General features: G+C 34.9%; 4 protein-coding genes across 4 annotated transcripts; 2 read left to right on the top strand and 2 right to left on the bottom strand.

Annotated features, from left to right (window-relative positions):
- Nucleotides 1-7: 7 nt before the first annotated feature.
- LOC140837415 (uncharacterized) lies at nt 8-5,356 on the bottom strand. The gene is made up of 8 exons (XM_073203573.1): nt 4,344-5,356; nt 3,758-3,992; nt 3,149-3,318; nt 2,632-2,771; nt 2,355-2,532; nt 1,690-2,267; nt 1,264-1,376; nt 8-717 (listed from the first exon to the last, which is right to left on the bottom strand). The coding sequence occupies exons 1-6, from the start codon at nt 4,532-4,534 to the stop codon at nt 2,180-2,182; spliced, it is 1,002 nt and encodes a 333-aa protein (XP_073059674.1). The 5' UTR covers nt 4,535-5,356; the 3' UTR covers nt 8-717; nt 1,264-1,376; nt 1,690-2,179.
- Nucleotides 5,357-6,623: 1,267 nt separating this feature from the next.
- Nucleotides 6,624-9,519, top strand: LOC140837410 (single-stranded DNA-binding protein, mitochondrial). The gene is made up of 5 exons (XM_073203560.1): nt 6,624-6,928; nt 7,515-7,741; nt 8,340-8,440; nt 9,083-9,163; nt 9,287-9,519. The coding sequence occupies exons 1-4, from the start codon at nt 6,698-6,700 to the stop codon at nt 9,160-9,162; spliced, it is 639 nt and encodes a 212-aa protein (XP_073059661.1). The 5' UTR covers nt 6,624-6,697; the 3' UTR covers nt 9,163; nt 9,287-9,519.
- Nucleotides 9,520-10,238: 719 nt separating this feature from the next.
- LOC140837406 (protein MICROTUBULE BINDING PROTEIN 2C-like) lies at nt 10,239-14,220 on the top strand. Its single transcript, XM_073203547.1, has 5 exons — nt 10,239-10,564; nt 10,677-10,760; nt 11,717-12,049; nt 13,162-13,380; nt 13,872-14,220. The coding sequence occupies exons 1-5, from the start codon at nt 10,346-10,348 to the stop codon at nt 14,022-14,024; spliced, it is 1,008 nt and encodes a 335-aa protein (XP_073059648.1). The 5' UTR covers nt 10,239-10,345; the 3' UTR covers nt 14,025-14,220.
- Nucleotides 14,221-14,884: 664 nt separating this feature from the next.
- On the bottom strand, nt 14,885-15,792 carry LOC140809229 (protein BREAKING OF ASYMMETRY IN THE STOMATAL LINEAGE-like). The gene is made up of 3 exons (XM_073166778.1): nt 15,409-15,792; nt 15,143-15,306; nt 14,885-15,056 (listed from the first exon to the last, which is right to left on the bottom strand). The coding sequence occupies exons 1-3, from the start codon at nt 15,790-15,792 to the stop codon at nt 14,960-14,962; spliced, it is 645 nt and encodes a 214-aa protein (XP_073022879.1). The 3' UTR covers nt 14,885-14,959.
- Nucleotides 15,793-17,180: the final 1,388 nt, after the last annotated feature.

Here is a 17,180-nt window from a genome sequence, read left to right as displayed (position 1 = left end):
AGAAAGTAAACTCCTTTCAACTAAAATAGGTGACAACTCGTTCTCTAAAAACCGATGCCCATTCTTCTAAGAGTTTCAAGAACCAAGAAAAAACAATCAAATATTTCGTTGACAAGAACCAGAGAAGAAGTGGCAGCTGTGAAGGTCAACAATGCTTTTCGCCTTTTCCTTTTCACAGTTCTAGTTATACATCAATAATGCACTTGAGGATTCGAAAAATTCGAGGAAGCATGTTCATATACATCAGGAACTGGCATACTTAAAGTTCTTTACAAAAACAGGACAAGTAAAACATTCAAGAGTATGATCCTCAATAAATGTACATGCCAATAAGTTCTCCACTTTGCTAATATTAAATGGGTGAGACGGAATGGAAACCAACAGTAATAGCCTTTCATGCCCAACAAAATTATGTTTCCCAATGACAAAACAACTATCAAGAGAATATTGTGTGGATGGAAGAAAATTAATGATACCTGCGGGAAAAGCGAGAGTAGCAAGGCCCGGTATTTGAGAAGAAGTATGTTTCCTTCCTGGATAAGATTTTCAGCCAGGGAAACTGCATTTTGAACTGCTAAAAGCTGTTCCATTGTGTTCATGGCAGGAAGTGCCATTACTTTCAGTTCATCAATAGACCCCCCTTGAACACAGCGGTTAAGCAACATGAAGAGTGCCAAAAGTAAAAGTAATGAAGCAAGCACATGGCCCAACCAGCCTCTGCAAAAAAGGTAATATTAAGTCACTCAATAGACAATTGTTTTCCTTAGAAATCCATCCACTTGAGTTTTGTTCCCAAATGCGTGCACAAATAGTAAAATTGGGATTGGTTTTACATTATTTACTTCCAGATAACTGATGCTAGTGAGTAGATATTTACAAGACATTCATCTGCAAGAAAAAGAAACTGGACTCCAATTAAATCCAAATTTTTTCATCTAAATACGAATAAGATATCTTACTTCTCCAAAGTACATGTTTGTGTCTTAGTGAGATTTCTGATTAAATAAAAGTGGGAGATAGTTTTAAATATCGATGACAATATTTTTTCTTTCAGCAGTTTTAAATATAGATTGCGATATTTTTTCTTTCAGCATCCAACAAAATTATTTATCACATTATCAATTGACAAACAATTTCATTCTTGATAATCCAGAACACGACCTCCAAATGCCTCATGCACTTGTTTTTACGGACGACGTAAATGGAAGTCTATATATAACAATCTTGCATGATTAATGAAATCAGCTAAAAAAATGTACTCACCTGCACAAAATGTAAGTGGAAACCAAGCAGAATGCAAGGGATTTCCAAGGGCATTCCCAGTAGAGCAGAAGAAGAATCCAATTCCAAATATCTGTCATGGGAGAAAGCAATTCCTGCATTGACATGCACAACCTGAGAACTACGCAACTTAAAAGGCTAGTAAGTTTTAGAACAACAAGATGGGAGAAATAATAGAATGATTTATAGCTGAAAACCATTTTTTTTTTGTTCTGCCCGCTATGTTAGTGTCTTGATGATCATCAGTTTATGCATCAAAGCCATGTATAGAAATTCAAATACGAGGGATTCAGTTACATCACTTCAAAACACCATATTTAATATCTAATAGAATACAAAAGCAACAAAAACCCAGCTGCTTCCTATCCTAAAACTAAGTAAATGAATTAGACAAAATAATGTTAATACCTTCGTCACAGCAAGTTAGAGTCAATACCATCAACTTTAACTCCATCAACTGTGGCTTGTGCAAGAATTACGTTTTCATAGCTGCTTCTAGCTTCTTTAACTGTTTCTCTAAAGGTGTTATCTCTCCAACAGAAATTTCACCAACGACCAGGGCAGTCTCGTTAGCGTTGCAAGAACTTGTCCCAAAAGCAAAGCCCAAGTTAGAAGCAAGTGCTAGACCTGAGATTGAATACATCCCATTTTCAGATTTTGTAGCACTTCTCCGGTCTATCTCCTTTATGGTCAACATGTTTGCAACACTTTCTAGAATCAGATCCCCACAGGGCAGCTTGTCAGAAACATTGAACATAAGAAGAGCCTCACAGCAAATAGGGATGCTGGAACTTATTTCTTTAAGGGCTTGCACTCGCAGAATCCCAAAAATTGCTTTAAGTAGCACTTCATCTCTCGCAAGACCACTGAGCTTAAACTTACGAATAAATATATGGGTCTATAGAACTTCACGAATAATAGCTAACCAATAGTCACGACGGGTATGAACTTTAAGCTCTGGAGACTCCATAACAACCGGTTCTGATCTACATTATAAGTCCCAAAAAAATGAGCTTCCGGAAACACTAAATTACTTGGCTTATTACAGAATTTTGTAATTCATTACGGCTTACGAAGAATTTGATTTGTAAAAGACTGCGTTGTCAAAAAGCCTACTACCCCATGGCCCAGAGAGATCAGGTCTGATGATTTGCTGTAATTCATCTGCTAGATCATACATCTTAGCTTTGTCATAAGAAACAACCCGAAGATCTTCAAAGTGTAGTGCATGGTCTGTCAGAGTTAAACGACCTGCAATCACAAATATATTCTCCTGTCTTTTCAGAAAAATAAAGTTGTGTGCATATTCCCAGGAATCAACTTAATTCCATACTGCATTTCAAGACTTGCCTGGCCATGCAGATACACCATGTTCGATAACTGGTTGGCTAGCGGCTGTGCCATCAACTTCCAGAACTTTTTCTCCTCTTCCTAATCGTTGGGATGATAGGAGAGAGGATTCAGATTGAGACTGAAATTTTCGTGTTACCCTAAAAAATAAGATGAAGTAAACTATTAGGAGCCTAACATATCAGCTAAAAGCTACAAGTGGGCATTATTGATGGTAAAAAAGAAAATGAAATCGAATAAGGGCACTATCCTATCAATCGTTCGTGATTCACAACAAAACCATGAATTAACCAAAGTTGTATATTTAAAGTATCTCCTATCCTGTCAACCAACAGAAAGGTGGAACACCTATCACCATGACTTATAGTCGAAAAAGGATACAAGAACTTGACATTTTGAGCATTTATTTCATTCTTAATTAAGCCTAATGTAGCGTGCATATACCACAACAAGCATGACGTCAAAGTTGTGGAAGCTTTCCCGTTAAACAACCATTTCTAAAACAACGAGACAGTACCTTTCCAATTGAATGAGGTACTGGTCGTAGATAGAGAAATGAAGCCGGCGGCTCGTTGAATCTGAAAGCACCTCAAATATCTTATCAGCAACAATCACATTACTAAAAATGGGAACTGCAGGAGTGATTCGAGAAAAAGCCTCTATTCCAACTGTGGCATCATTGTCCAACTGAAACAAACACAAGACTTCAACAAGACCCACCAGTTACAAGAAGAGAAATTCAATCTCCAGACCAAGATATATGATGTAGGGAGCACAATTTTGATTTATGTTCTCATCGAAAAACAACTATACGATTTCAAGTTATATATGCAAAACAAATTTAAATATGCAGATTACTGTTAGATTTATCGTGTGATTTATTTAACTTTCATTATCATGTCTGAGCATATGTTACAAGTAGAGAAATTCAATCTCCAGACCAAGATATATGATGTAGGGAGAACAATTTTGATTTATATTCTCATCGAAAAACAGTTTTGTGGCATTTTTAACATATTACAAATGCTCAGACATGATAATGTAAGTTAAATAAATCACACGATAAATCTAACAGTAATCTGCATATTTAAATGTGTTTTGCAAATATATCTTGAAATCGTAGTACAGTTGGAAATGGTTGGCTGGAAGCTGCATGAAACTCCCATGAAATCATCATGTCAAATATAAGCCGGCAAAAGTTCTTGTCGTCTCGATAATTGATTACTCGAATAAAATGAGAAAGAGCCAGGAAGCAACAGTATCCCAAAAAGTTCCGCGCAAAATTGGAATGATGCTTAAGAAAATCAGAAGGCTCTCCATCAAAATTTTCTCGAAGTTGGCATGTAGAAAGGCCAAGGATTCTGTAAGATTCAATTACGCGTATCACATCAAAAAAGTTAGCTCAAGGATCATCAAGGTTGCGAACAAACAAATCGTTGCAATGTTCTTGTATCTTCAATACATAAAATACTATAACGATAAGCATTCATTTCATTTTTAATTATTGGTGTGCCGCTTCACAAAAATATCCCCACTCTATAGCCATTTGTTTCTGAAATGCACTACATTGCTGTTTGCTTTGATTGTGCGAGAGATAACTTTTCATTTCGCTTAGATTGATTTTCATTAATGATTTGGCCTTATCTGGATTAGAGTAACAAAAGGAAAACCCAAATAACAACAAGAGGCAAAGAGTTCAGCAACAAACTAACTTTGAACATCTGTGGACCACAGCATTTGCAGGTGGAGAGAGCTCTGGTAGCCAAACATTCCCTGCAGACGTAGATCTTCTCTGCTCTTCGACCTCTTCATCAAATATGCTTTGCGTTCTAGACAACCACTTGAATGACCCATCTTTCACCAGACCCTCCGGCATATTTAGTGTTTTGCTCACCGTAACCATTTCCACCTATCTGTTTTCAGGAACCACCCATAGGCTTTGATTACCACAGACTGGTACGGAAGTCCAAAAATCCTGTTTCAAAATCACTTTGCAATCTTGTTACGATAATTTATTTGTTTAGATGAATGACATTCGTTAATTACGAATGATTATTGTCTTCATCTATGTTCATAAAATTCGAAGCATTTTTCATCTTCATGTTCCACTGCAAACAAGTATTCTTCGTCTATATCCACATTAACACGCGTCTTTTATCTAAAATATATGTGACCGGAATTGCTATTGCAATGTGAGAATTCAAGTTTAGATACCAAGACGACAACATCCCATGAGAATATCCCTAGCACAACATACCTTGCAGCAAGTTTTCAATTTTCTTAGTGCAGAAAACACTAATTAAAAAATCCCACTTGGAATATCCAAAGCACAGTGATATTAGTTAGATATAGCAATAAAAGAGACACTGCAATCACAGTGACGCAGTACTGCTCTAATTACATAAATAAACAAGAACTCGCGGATATTGGTTGGTATAGTTAAACTAGGAAATCGGGTGAAAATCCATAAAAACGGGAAATTTTCATGAATTCACAAAAGACTGAAGTTCACCGCTGGAATTCGGATCCCCCCGAAACAATTCATAGATAATCAAGAACTAAAGCCAGATATGAGACGACTGTGAGAGCGTCAACATGAATACCCACCTCCTGTTGGGTTTATGTAGATCGACTCAAGCTATAATTGGCTGGGATGATAACAGGGATTCGATCGAGATTGACAGGCGCAGTATGGATTTTTTTTGGTACGAACGTGGAGGTGGGACACAAAAAGTCAAGTCAATATCCGATTATATATATGTATGTATGTATGTATGTGTATATATATATATATCATTTTTCGACTATACAATTAATTTTAATTTTAATATATTTTCGATAAATAATATTAATTAAATATAATAAAATACTTATTAACAGAGTTTATGTTCATTTTTATAATAATATTATTTTTTATAAAGTTTAATTTGTTTATTATTTTTAATTAATATAAACAATTTAGGAAACATAGTGACTTATTCAAAATATTTTAAATTTAAGAACATACAATTATAGTTGCTAATATAATATTGAGTAAATCTCTTGCGAAATGGTCTCAATGATCTATTTTTGTTTGACAGGTCAATCTAATACAAGCTTAAAGTGAACAATTATAGTTTTAGGATAAAAACAATATTTTTTCATTGATCCGTCTCACAAAACAATATTTTTTTCATTTATCCGTCTCACAAAAATAATTTATGAGACGATCTTACTGGAGCTTTTGTGTAAGATATTTGGGTAAGATATGTATATTCAATCTTCCGACGGGGTATGAAAATTTGGATGAAATTGCGTACATGATTGGATGAAGAACGAGAATATGAAATCATATCTAAATCTGAACTCATTGTCATCTCTACCCGGTATAAAAGAGAAATATAATTATATTTGTTTGGATTTATTTTAAGTTGTATATATGTGTGTGTGTATACATATTTTGATTTCATATATATGAGTGTAACCAATGTGTGTGTTATATAACAACTAATATGTCATATTTGTAATGTACAAACTGTTTTTTGTGTATAATATATTTAAAAAATGGATAATATGAAAATTCTATCTATGTAATAAAACATGAAGACAAACTAATTCGACAATTACAACTACATTTTATATATGAAAAAAAATATTATCACGGATTTTTATTCGTGAGACGAGTCAACTCTGTTCATTTTTACAATAATAAAGAATATTTTGACATAAAAATCAATATTTTTTATGGATGTCTATAATAAGAATTTGTCACATAAATTTGACTTGTTTGTGCAACTGCTACTGCGTCCAACCCAAACCAAGTCCATAGTATAAACTCCAATTATATCTCCTATAAATATATAATTTGAATATTTCCATAGTATAATCGGAGAAATTTGTAAAATTAAATACATTTGAAGATAAATAGTTGAAAAAAATTAAAAATAAAATCCCTCTGATATAATTATGATTAATATAAATTATATATACAAAATTTTAAGAGGTGCAAAAAAAAAAAAAAAGATGCTGATTCCAACACGCGCTAGGGTTTAAGCTCAAGAAGAGAGAGGAGATACGCAGCAAATCAATGGCTTCTTCACTTTCAAGAAAGCTTTGCGGTGGAATTTGTACCAGGTACAACGCAAAAGCGAACATCCCTTTCGTTTCTTTCTGCACAAAAAATCTACTATCTGCAGAGACAGAGGCAGATTCTGACTCTGATTTTGAAACGGCCCATCTTTCCTCATCAAAACAGAAGCAGTTTACGGGCAATACTGAGCGAACCCTCGAAAACGGTTTGGACCTGGGAATTTACAAGGTATTTTTTTAATAGTGTTACTTGTTTTTCATTTTCAATCATACATTTTTTTAAAAACGACCCTTTCCAAGTGTAACATGAAAAGTCATTTTTTAAAAAAACTACACCCTGCACAGCAATTTCGAGTTCAATTAACGCTGTTTCAAGTCTTTCTGGTGCAACGCATCATTTTCTTGTTTTCATGCCTGTACGGGGCTGTACGCATGCAGTTGATACATATGTTGGGTTTTGGATTTGGAACCTGATTTATACAAATGGCCACTTAATTATGAACTCAGCATAGCTGAACTAGTTGTGTCTTTCTGTCAAATGCTCAATTGAATGGACTGTATTATGATCTGGCTTAGTTTGATCAGGTTTTGGGCGGTGTTGATCTCTCTCATTAAAATTATGCATGTCTCTTCTCATATATTAAGCACAGACGACATATCACTTTAATGTGACTGGATACCAGCATAACTTGTGGTAGTGTGTTCAGAAATGTTATATGCATAACATTTTGTTACGTTATTTGTGCTACAAATTTGTCACTCCATACAGGTTGACTGTTGTGATGTTTGATCTGGGCTTGTATTTTGAAAAGCAGGCAATATTGATTGGGCAATTGGGACAGGCTCCTATACCAAAGAAATTAAAGAGTGGGAGGATAGTTACTCTGCTCTCTATTGGAACTGGGGGCATCCGGAACAACAGGAGGCCTTTGGATAATGAAGAACCCAAGGACTATGCAAATCGTTGTGCAGTGCAGTGGCATAGGGTTTCATTATATCCTGAGAGATTGGGAGAACTTGCAGTGAAGAATTTTGTTCCCGGGTAACTTTCTATTTCTAGTAAAACTTGGGTCTGTGGACAGGTGCATTGTCTGAGCATTATGTGCAAATGGAAAATGTTAATTGTTTTCAATTATCAGAAATTTACGAGAAGAGCTCCAAGAAATGAAAAGTATGGGGATGGATTGTGATTTGTAGTATGAAATAAGCTGTTCAAGAATTTTTATATTGATTCTTGTGTTTATGCAATTTAATTAGGGTACAAGGGATTGTTAAGCCTGCGATGTGCGATGTCATTCGTACTGATTTTATTACTATGTGAAACTATAAATAGTTTTAAATTGAGGAACTGGTCTGCAACTTTTCGTGGCAATGGAGAAGTCAATCTCTCGTGCACAGTTGAACTGATTTATTTTCGACTTACTTCACCTTTCTGTGTAGCATGGAGTAATTTTCTTTCAGCTCACACAGCATTTACTCGTGATTCATGTAAATCAAGTAGGACCCTCTTTATTTTTTTCTTTGTTTTCCATCGGCTCTATTTTTCTCTGCATCCAGCCTTTCCAATTTCCCCCATTTCATAAAAGTTTACATGTTTTGTTTTTGAGTTCTGGTATTTGATTGAGTTTTACCCATTGTAGTTCTATCTTGTATGTGGAAGGGAATCTAGAGACAAAAATCTTCAATGATCCCATAAGTGGTCTTGTTCGGCGAATACGAGAGATTGCTGTAAGGAGAAATGGTAAGCTGACTTTCAACTCATATGCTTCATTGTGTTAATGTTCCTTATGTGATTGGTTGTTTACAGCCTGTAACCTGTTATTTCATTATATCCATGTACTAGTGAAGTCTGTGGGTCCTAAATCTGAAGATAGAGTTCCCACCTTGAAAGCTTGTGAGATGTAATTATTTTAATCTGATGTTCACGACCTCATGTAAATTACGTGTTCTGAAAATTATAAATGATATTTACCCTTTGAATTATTGTCTTCGTTATTAATAACTTGCCCAATTTGGCGTCGTGATACAGCGTGCGGTGCTATTGTTTAAACTATGTCAAGCATCAATAGGTAAACAACCTAGCTCGAGTTAAAGTTCAAAGGTTTTCTGAGCTGCTGAGAATGAGGCCAGACGTCGTTAGAATCTCGACTCGAGTTGAACTTGTTTGTTCCCTTGTGTATTTTCCACTTCTACGGAAAATGCCCATATATCATTTTCTCTTGATCATCTAGTTATGAATGAAACCCAGTTTAGTTCATCAAACCTGTGATTTTTTGGATACTTGTATAATCTAAGTACGCTCTTGCTACTTTCTTGGACTGGACTTTTGCTCCGAATTACGTTGTGATTCTGTGTCTGAACTACGATTATCTTGGTCTTGCAGGTCGGGTTTTGTATTTAGGGAACGGAAACGATGCCGAGAAGCTATCAAAAGTTGATTTTGGAGGGGTTGGTTATTATTAAGGTGATTTTAAAAATGAAAGAGTAACTAGTTTCGATGTCCTTTTGGGCAATTCCTTTGTTTGCCTATGTTGGTACGACCATCTCGATCGCCTTACCCTTGTAACTTCCCCTTTTTTCATGCCAGGGTATCGATCCTGTCTCGGAAATCCAATGCAAGCTGAGCCGGTTTTTGGGGTGAATCTAAAAAAATTGAGTTCCAGGTTTAACGCTGTAAATCATAAAATTATTGTCGCTGTGGATGATAAGTTCGAACTATAGTTGAGTGACAATGGTTGGATACCTCGTGCAAGACATTTTTTAACCAAATAATGTAATGCATGTTAGGAATTCTAGGGCAACTTGAATGCTTTCGCTGGTGTGTGTGTGTGTGTGTGTGTGTGTGTATGTCTCCACCACCACCATCCGGCCAAGTCTTGTAAGCCCATCCAAACATTATCGTATTCCTTAACTAAATCAGTCCAACACCATATTGCCAAATCAAAAAATAAGTACGAGTCTACACTAACTTTTTAAAATATATATTTTAAAATTTCATATTATATCGGTGTCTTGGTATATATATATATTTTTGGAACACACTATTTTTCTGATATTATAATGATCCTTCAGTTTTATAAAGTAATATAATTTAATGATTTTTAATATTCAAAACTAATCTCTTTCCGTCTCAATTACATAGATTTTTTCCCGTTGTTTCAGATACCCAACTCATTAAATCGTATAATTGAGTTGCATTTTAAAGTTGGTTTAAAAAATTGATAAAATTCAAGAAACATTTACGCGTGCAAATACAAACAGTGATCGGGGACACGTGAGCTAATATTTTCAAGTCAAAAAACTTGTGTGAGACGGTTTTATAGGTCATATTTTGTGAGACGGATCTCTTATTTGTGTCAACCATAAAAAAATATTACTTTATATGTTAAGAGTATTATTTTTTATTGTGAATATCGGTAGTAAAGATTTGTGAGACCGTCTCACAAGATACCTACTTGTTTTTCAATTATGTGAAGATGGTTGACATGTTAAAATAAATTTAAATAAATTTTTTAAAAAACAAATTTCAAATTAATTTCGGGAAATTGGAATAAATATATCCTCGATTTTCAGATCTACTTTCGAATCGAAGAATCCATACCCATTTCACTCCACTGTATTTTTGCTGTAACCATTGAAGAGCAAAATGTATAAACCTCAGCAGCAGCATTTGGTAGACTTACAAGACCCCGTCGGGTTCGGTCCTGACTCGGCGTCATGGCTAGCTGGCGTGGACGACTCCTCGCTCAGTCGCACCTTCTCCTCTCTGACCGCCGCCGTCGCCACCGCATCCGCCACCGGCAATGTAGACCGTGTTCTGTTTAACGACCTTGTCGAGATGGTTCCTCTCGTTCAGTCTCTAATTGTAAGAAAACCGCTGCGTTTCAGTTCTTTCCGTTTTATTTAATTTTCGAGAAATTTGGAGAGATGTGTTTACTGTATTTTTGTATTTTTTCTGTTTGAAATTGAAACGCTAGGACCGGAAAGCGAATTCTTCGTTTACCAGAAAGGCTCCAATGATCTATACCAAGACTCCGTCTAGAGAATCCCTTTACAAGAAGGTAAATTTTTCGTTAATTTTTTAAGGTTTATGGAAGGCAATTTGTTTGAGATATGATCAAACGACTCCAATGTGCACGAGATATTCAAAATTATTACAGCTTTGCTGTCAAGTACATCAATCCGAAAACACCCACGATCTACTTCGTTTTGGTCCCAATAATTTGAAAATTCTAGCTACTATGATGGAAATAGTGGATGAGATTTATTCTTAGTGTTCTTGTCAACCATCCACTGCGGACGGTAATCTTGGCTGCCGAGGCATTCAATAATGGCAAAGAATCAATGCACAAGTATACAACTTCAGAAAATTGCTGATAAACTTTAGAATACAAGGTGAACTCGGTTCAAGATCAATTTTTTTATTCACTGTGATTTTCTCAGATTAAAATCAATGCTCAATTATACAACTTCAGGCAAAACGCTAGCAATCAAATAATCAAGTAACGAGACGAGAGAAAACAAAAATTTTCCAGTGGTTCGATAATAATGTGATTACTCCGTTGTTCTTGGCTATCTCGTTGGCACAAGTAATTCGCTATTCCAAGTGTTCCACGTGGTTTATGGCATTTAGTCTTCCAACTTCAGTGGTGTTGGTTGATGTGTTCTTTATGACTTTGGGCAAACTACCCCTCAAAGAATATTAACGTTTTTCAATATTTAGACTTGAAGGCTGACTTTCACCTAATTTTGTCTTTTAAACTTCTTGTCTTCATCGTGCCTTACATGCTCACATACACTCACTTACAAACATAAATAGAGAAAGGATTTTGATGCTTAAACTCCTAGTTCTCGTTATGAAGCATTCCCATAATGATTTTGACTTACCTTCCTTAGCTGCAAGTTTTCCATAAAGGTTACGTTTCATGTGAATATTCATTGTTCTCATTATGGTCCACTATCAAGTGAGTTAAATTTTATGGATTGCAATGCATGCTCTTGATAATATTTGCTGCAGACAACAGGAAGGAGTGCTCTGCAAACTAAAAAACAAAGGGAGGAGCCAAACGAAAATACAACCAATAACCAAGATCGCTGCGATGACAACTTCTCGATTTTTTCCTCGAGGTCCTTACTATCTGAAAAAGATAGAGAAGAACTGATGGCATTACGGGACCAACTAGAGGATCTAAAAAGGCAATTATCAGAAAAGGATGAACTTCTGAAATCAGCGGAGCTTTTAGAGAGTGAGATTACTTCAATGCACTTGAAGTTCACAGATCTAAAAAATGAGGTTACAGAAAAGGACTCGCTGATTAAATCCTCACAATTACAGCTCTCTGATGCAAAGGTATGAACATCCTCAAAATCTAAAATTCCCTACTAGAACTAAGTTCGTTACTTTGTCAAGTTTTTGTACCGGAGCACCTTGTTACCTTTTCTGAATCTATCTACTCTTATCAAAAAACATTTCTTTTTCTGGATGTTACCTTCCGTGCTCATTTCTCACTAACTTTGCTTGGAAGACTTCCATTTGCATTTTCATCCACACCCCATCCGATATAACTCCCAAGCACGAGTAATGTTGGTCAAATTTGGCATAGACATAACCGGAACATGTAAAATCGAGATTTTATTTTATTTGTTTCTGTAGAAATTTTTTATAAGATATCCGAAAAATGATCCATTAGTCTCTCTCTCTCTCTCTATTTTGCCATTTCCTATCAATAACTGTCACAATATGATAATCACAAAACTTGCCCAGCTGCTGGTTCACCCTGATCTAAGCAGCTAAAATTACCTTGACCTCCTACAAATGGGTGATTTTAAACAATGTTTAATAACAATTTTAAAACAAACAGCTTAATGCCTTTTATACGTAATCATATAATTATATATGTTAATCATCCGTACCAAGCACCCCCTTTTGTGATGACACATAACCGTCTCCGAAGATTTAAGACCCTACCCAAAACTTAATATTTGAGGTGAGCCACACCAAATCATCAATCCTTTTAGTCTTGATGTATGGCTCGTTTAGGTCTTGTTAATCGAGTGTAAATGTGCATATGCGAATATTACATTGGAATATAATCGAAACTTGTCAAGTGGAACAAGGTCATTGCATAATACTTGAATGGATGTGGGCAACTGTGGAGGTGGTGATATACAAAGATGTTGTAGTGTTATACATGTTAAACTTAATCATCGGGGAGCAGGTACAGTGATTCAACACTTTATTCTCGTGCGCTTCTCCATGGTTCTCCATTTTTCATTGTAAAAGTGGTAATGTTGCATCTGAAACTTGCTGTTAGATAAAAAAACTATCATATGTATGTCTCCTACCTGAAATTTGATTGCTGATATAGTAATTTTTTTTTTTGTCTGACCATAGGTACACTGACATGTGATATATTTATTTTATCATCTCTCTCTATTCTTGCGGGATATATATTGTTACAGATTAAGCTAGCAGACAAACAAGCTGCTGTGGAAAAACTACAATGGGAGGCAATGACTTCCAACAAAAAAGTAGAGAAGCTTCAGGGAGATCTAACAAATGTAGAAGGAGAAATTTCATGTTTCATGTCCTTAATCGAAGGCTTGGCAAGGACTGATTTGACTATTTCTGATGGAGACTATGAATTTGTCTCACACCCTCTTGAAGAGAATTTTGAGTCTGTAAGTTATTTATATAAGCACAATTCTTCTTCTGACCACCCCTCCCCCATTTCCACTTTTTGTTTTTTAAACTATGTTCCATGTTTCAAGTTAAAAAAGTTGTCTGCACAATTGCATTATGTATGCACAATTTTTATGTTTTTACTGTCCACACCTTTTATAATTGTTCAGATCCTTTTCCTTTTCTTACTTATATTTTATTTTAAAATTTTAAAATATTGCAAGGATGGTGGGGTAGGGGGATATTAGATTGATGAAATGTAACAATATATAAGCTTGATGCATGATTTAAGTGAGTATTATTTGCATTTAAAGATTTAACATGAAAATATAGCTTAATAGTTAAGTGTGAGAAATCTTAAAAAACCTTGTGTATATGTGAAATTCATTTGTGCAACCAATTAAATGTGGAAGTATAGATTACTTGAACTTTTAATGCCTTGGAGTATGCATGGATGACTATTTACTGCTTGTTTCCTCAATATGGGCAGGAATCTTTGACTGAGATAGCGATGCAGGAATTGGAAGCGGCAAGGGAAGCTTATATCGTTGCAGTGGCAGAAGCAAAAGAAAGACGAGACGATGAATCTGTTGCTGCTGCTGCCAAAGCTAGATTTCATCTGCAATCGGTTGTTCTCAAATGAACATGAATATTGGGAAAAATTACCAACTCCACGGGGTGCCCAAGTTCTTCATATGCTCATAACTTACGTATTTTAGTCTAGTTGTCGAAATGATTGTAATATAGTCCTATATAATGTCATGCGTTTGGTGGTGTTGAGCCATTTGAGGGAATTGGGTAATGGGTAATGGTGAGGTTATATAACTCACATTTCCACCTATGTTATGTTTTTAACAACTTATGAAAGATGAGTCTATTTTGCTAAATTTATCTTTAAGAATTTATAAGCTTATAAAGTCGATAAAATGTTTACATAACTTTTAAACTCTTATATTTTAGTTTGAAATCAAGTTTTTAAAGTGCTCAAGTTAAATAAGTCAATGAGAGCAAGAAAAAAGCAAAACAGGAAATGGAAACATATTTTGTATGGAAACATCTCTTTTTCTAAACGGGTATGATTTTATTTTTAGAAAAATGAATATGATTTTAAGAGCTTATTTAAAAATATTGTAATCAGTTTTTTTAAAAAATAAAATTAGCAATTGCTTGCCTACATTTTAATTTTTTTTTCAAAATGTTTTAATCAACATATTAGTCGAGTCTCAAAGACTACCAATCTAGATAACTAGCCAACATGAATCTGATAACTGCATCAGTACTGTTTTAGAAAAAGAAAATATTCAATTTTATGGAAATTCAGAATTGCCAAAAAGTCAATTTTTTTATTCAAGATTATATTTTGCATTAAATTTTCATGCTCCCTAGACTCTAAGCACGATAATTTGTCTAAGCATTCCAACACAAAGATTTACAAACAAAAGCAAAAGGAAAGTAAGATGAAACGAGCTAGTTGCATTATTACATTGTAGTAATGAATACCAAACACCCCACAATTTACATATAACATGCAGGCCAGCTTATTATCGCGTCGTGACCTGAATCGGGTGCTGCTCTCGTTTAGAATCTGCAGCAGTGAAGAAGCACACTTGCGGCCTTGTGTTTTTCTGCCGATTTGGGCATGTGAACCGGACTCCCTATCCATTCGATACCCAATCTGCAATGTGATCAAACCAAATTGAGCAAAAGATTTCATTACTGATAAACGTGCATGCATGTAATAAATGGTGGGATGAGATTTACTTTGGGAAGGAGAAGGAGTTTGCGCTAGTATCAGATTGGTTAGAGTTACAAGACTCGAAAGAGTCTTCTTCGCATCCCTTGGCCCCAAAGGTAGCAGAGTCAATCTCTTTGATTTCATCTTCAGGCCATTCACTTTCCATCTCATTGCTCCATTGTTCCTCGCACTAATCATCATACAGTACATGAGTGAAATAAATATAAAATCCGCCAATCACTTTGGAAGCATCGAATTCTCCGAGTTGCGTTTATATATGTGAGGAACTAACCTTTTTGTTGTTGCTGTCACCATATGTTTTTGAGGGCTTGCTTTCATTGATCAAACGGATAGCTCCATCTTCTCTAAAGCAAAAAACTATGTAATCTTCTTCCGGCCATTTTCGATCTCTGCTTCCCTCTTCGACTTCATTGTCATTAGTAGTACTATTTGTTGTCAAACGTTGAGCAGATAATGACTCGTATTTTTCTTCTTCGTTGCATATTTTGTTTGCAACCGAAGTTTTCGTACCCGAATCGTGGGTTTTACTCGAACATTTCGAGTTGGCAGTCATGCTTGCGTTTTGCATTTGAGGGAACGTGCTAAGGATAGTATCAGACGATTCTTCGTCTAAATACACGAAACAAATAATAAGAGTTTCTTGCAAAAACTCCATGTCTGAACTAGCTAGGATCAAGATTGACAAACCACTTGAACCCACCCAATAAGCGTAAGAGACGACGTGCATGCAATACATAAACAACAAAATGATCCTTTTGATACAAGAATATTTGATGATTTTGAATTGCAAAATCTTACCCAAGGGAAATCTGCAAGCGTTAAAACATGACGCCAGATCTTTTACTCGACATCGAACGAGCCTTGTACAAGGTGAGCTCATGATCCTTGTAGTTAATTTGTTTCTTTGCTTGAGTTTTTAGGTGGTTGTCTGTGTCAGTGATGAATGAGATATAGTTTAGGCTATGAAGAGGGAATTGGTGAGATCTTTTCTAAAATTTGAATTTGAAATTAGATGAAATTAGGCATTGAGTGTGGAGAATAATAGAGTCGGTTATGATTTTGTAAACATGGGATGTGAGTCAAATGTGGAGATTTATAAGGTAACTAACTATCCATCAGAACGTTGGCTTCACTATTTTGATTTTTAAAAAAAAATCCTAACCAAAGTAGAAAAAAATTTATTGATGATCAAAAGTGTTGGATGAGGCGACACCGTACGTGTAGAGACATAAACATCTATCAACAAGAAAGACTCGAAAGTTTGAATTCGCGTCAAAACAAAAATCTCTGTCTTCCTTGTAATAAAAAAGAAAGAAAGTGCTGGATGTGAAGTTATTGAAATAATTATATGAATTAAAAACTAAAAAAAGGGATATGAAAATATGAGAAAATCACATTTTTTATTTTCGTGTGTATCACATGCATGCATGTTTCATGCGTCATAAATTGTTGTGCAATTCCATCCCATTTTTTGCACAATAATAATCAAATGACAAAAACTTGTGTGAGACAGTTTCACGGATCATATTTTGTGAGACGAGTTTCTTATTTGGGTCATCTATGAAAAAATATTACTTTTGATGCTAAGAGTATTAATTTTTATTGTGAATATCGGTATGATTGACCAGTCTCACATATAAATATTCGTGAGACTGTGTCACAAAAGACATACTCTAATAAAAGGAACGATGTGAAAATAGGTTTAGATGCAAGAAATTTGAGAAATATTAAAAAAAGAATAATCATCGTGTTTCAAATTTGGATAAAAAAGGAATACAATAAATTTTTAGACGACCACATATACAATTAATAAGGTAGTGGAAAATATTTTTGGTGTAAATTTTGAAAATTTCAGAAATTCGGGAATTCATATATAAAATTAGAAGAAAATATCTTTGAAGTTCTGACAATCAAATATAGGATGAACGATGAGTTGTATTATATCAAAATCTCAATTTTAAGAACGAATTCCATATCCAATGCCCAATTGTAACAATATTTTTCGATAAAATATGGTTAATCTAAAGTCAAAATCGTACGAAA

Source organism: Primulina eburnea, chromosome 1 (assembly GCF_022965805.1).
Source record: "Primulina eburnea isolate SZY01 chromosome 1, ASM2296580v1, whole genome shotgun sequence".
Classification (NCBI taxonomy): Eukaryota; Viridiplantae; Streptophyta; class Magnoliopsida; order Lamiales; family Gesneriaceae; genus Primulina; species Primulina eburnea.
The sequence above is the reverse complement of the archived record's forward strand: the minus strand, read 5'-3'. Positions and strand labels throughout refer to the sequence as shown.

What these genes read in the sequence shown, in the direction of transcription:
- LOC140837415 (XM_073203573.1), bottom strand. Translation starts at nt 4,534, where the DNA reads ATGGTTACGGTGAGCAAAACACTAAATATGCCGGAGGGTCTGGTGAAA. An exon ending in GTGGTCCACAGATGTTCAAA is followed by an intron (nt 3,993 to 4,343) that starts GTTAGTTTGTTG and finishes TGAATCTTACAG; the next exon opens with AATCCTTGGCCTTTCTACAT. An exon ending in TGGTGTATCTGCATGGCCAG is followed by an intron (nt 2,533 to 2,631) that starts GCAAGTCTTGAA and finishes TTGTGATTGCAG; the next exon opens with GTCGTTTAACTCTGACAGAC.
- LOC140837406 (XM_073203547.1), top strand. Translation starts at nt 10,346, where the DNA reads ATGTATAAACCTCAGCAGCAGCATTTGGTAGACTTACAAGACCCCGTC. An exon ending in CTCTCGTTCAGTCTCTAATT is followed by an intron (nt 10,565 to 10,676) that starts GTAAGAAAACCG and finishes TTGAAACGCTAG; the next exon opens with GACCGGAAAGCGAATTCTTC. An exon ending in TACAGCTCTCTGATGCAAAG is followed by an intron (nt 12,050 to 13,161) that starts GTATGAACATCC and finishes ATATTGTTACAG; the next exon opens with ATTAAGCTAGCAGACAAACA.
- LOC140809229 (XM_073166778.1), bottom strand. Translation starts at nt 15,792, where the DNA reads ATGGAGTTTTTGCAAGAAACTCTTATTATTTGTTTCGTGTATTTAGAC. An exon ending in GTGACAGCAACAACAAAAAG is followed by an intron (nt 15,307 to 15,408) that starts GTTAGTTCCTCA and finishes TATGATGATTAG; the next exon opens with TGCGAGGAACAATGGAGCAA. An exon ending in AACTCCTTCTCCTTCCCAAA is followed by an intron (nt 15,057 to 15,142) that starts GTAAATCTCATC and finishes ATCACATTGCAG; the next exon opens with ATTGGGTATCGAATGGATAG.
- LOC140837410 (XM_073203560.1), top strand. Translation starts at nt 6,698, where the DNA reads ATGGCTTCTTCACTTTCAAGAAAGCTTTGCGGTGGAATTTGTACCAGG. An exon ending in TGGACCTGGGAATTTACAAG is followed by an intron (nt 6,929 to 7,514) that starts GTATTTTTTTAA and finishes TTTGAAAAGCAG; the next exon opens with GCAATATTGATTGGGCAATT. An exon ending in GTGAAGAATTTTGTTCCCGG is followed by an intron (nt 7,742 to 8,339) that starts GTAACTTTCTAT and finishes TACCCATTGTAG; the next exon opens with TTCTATCTTGTATGTGGAAG.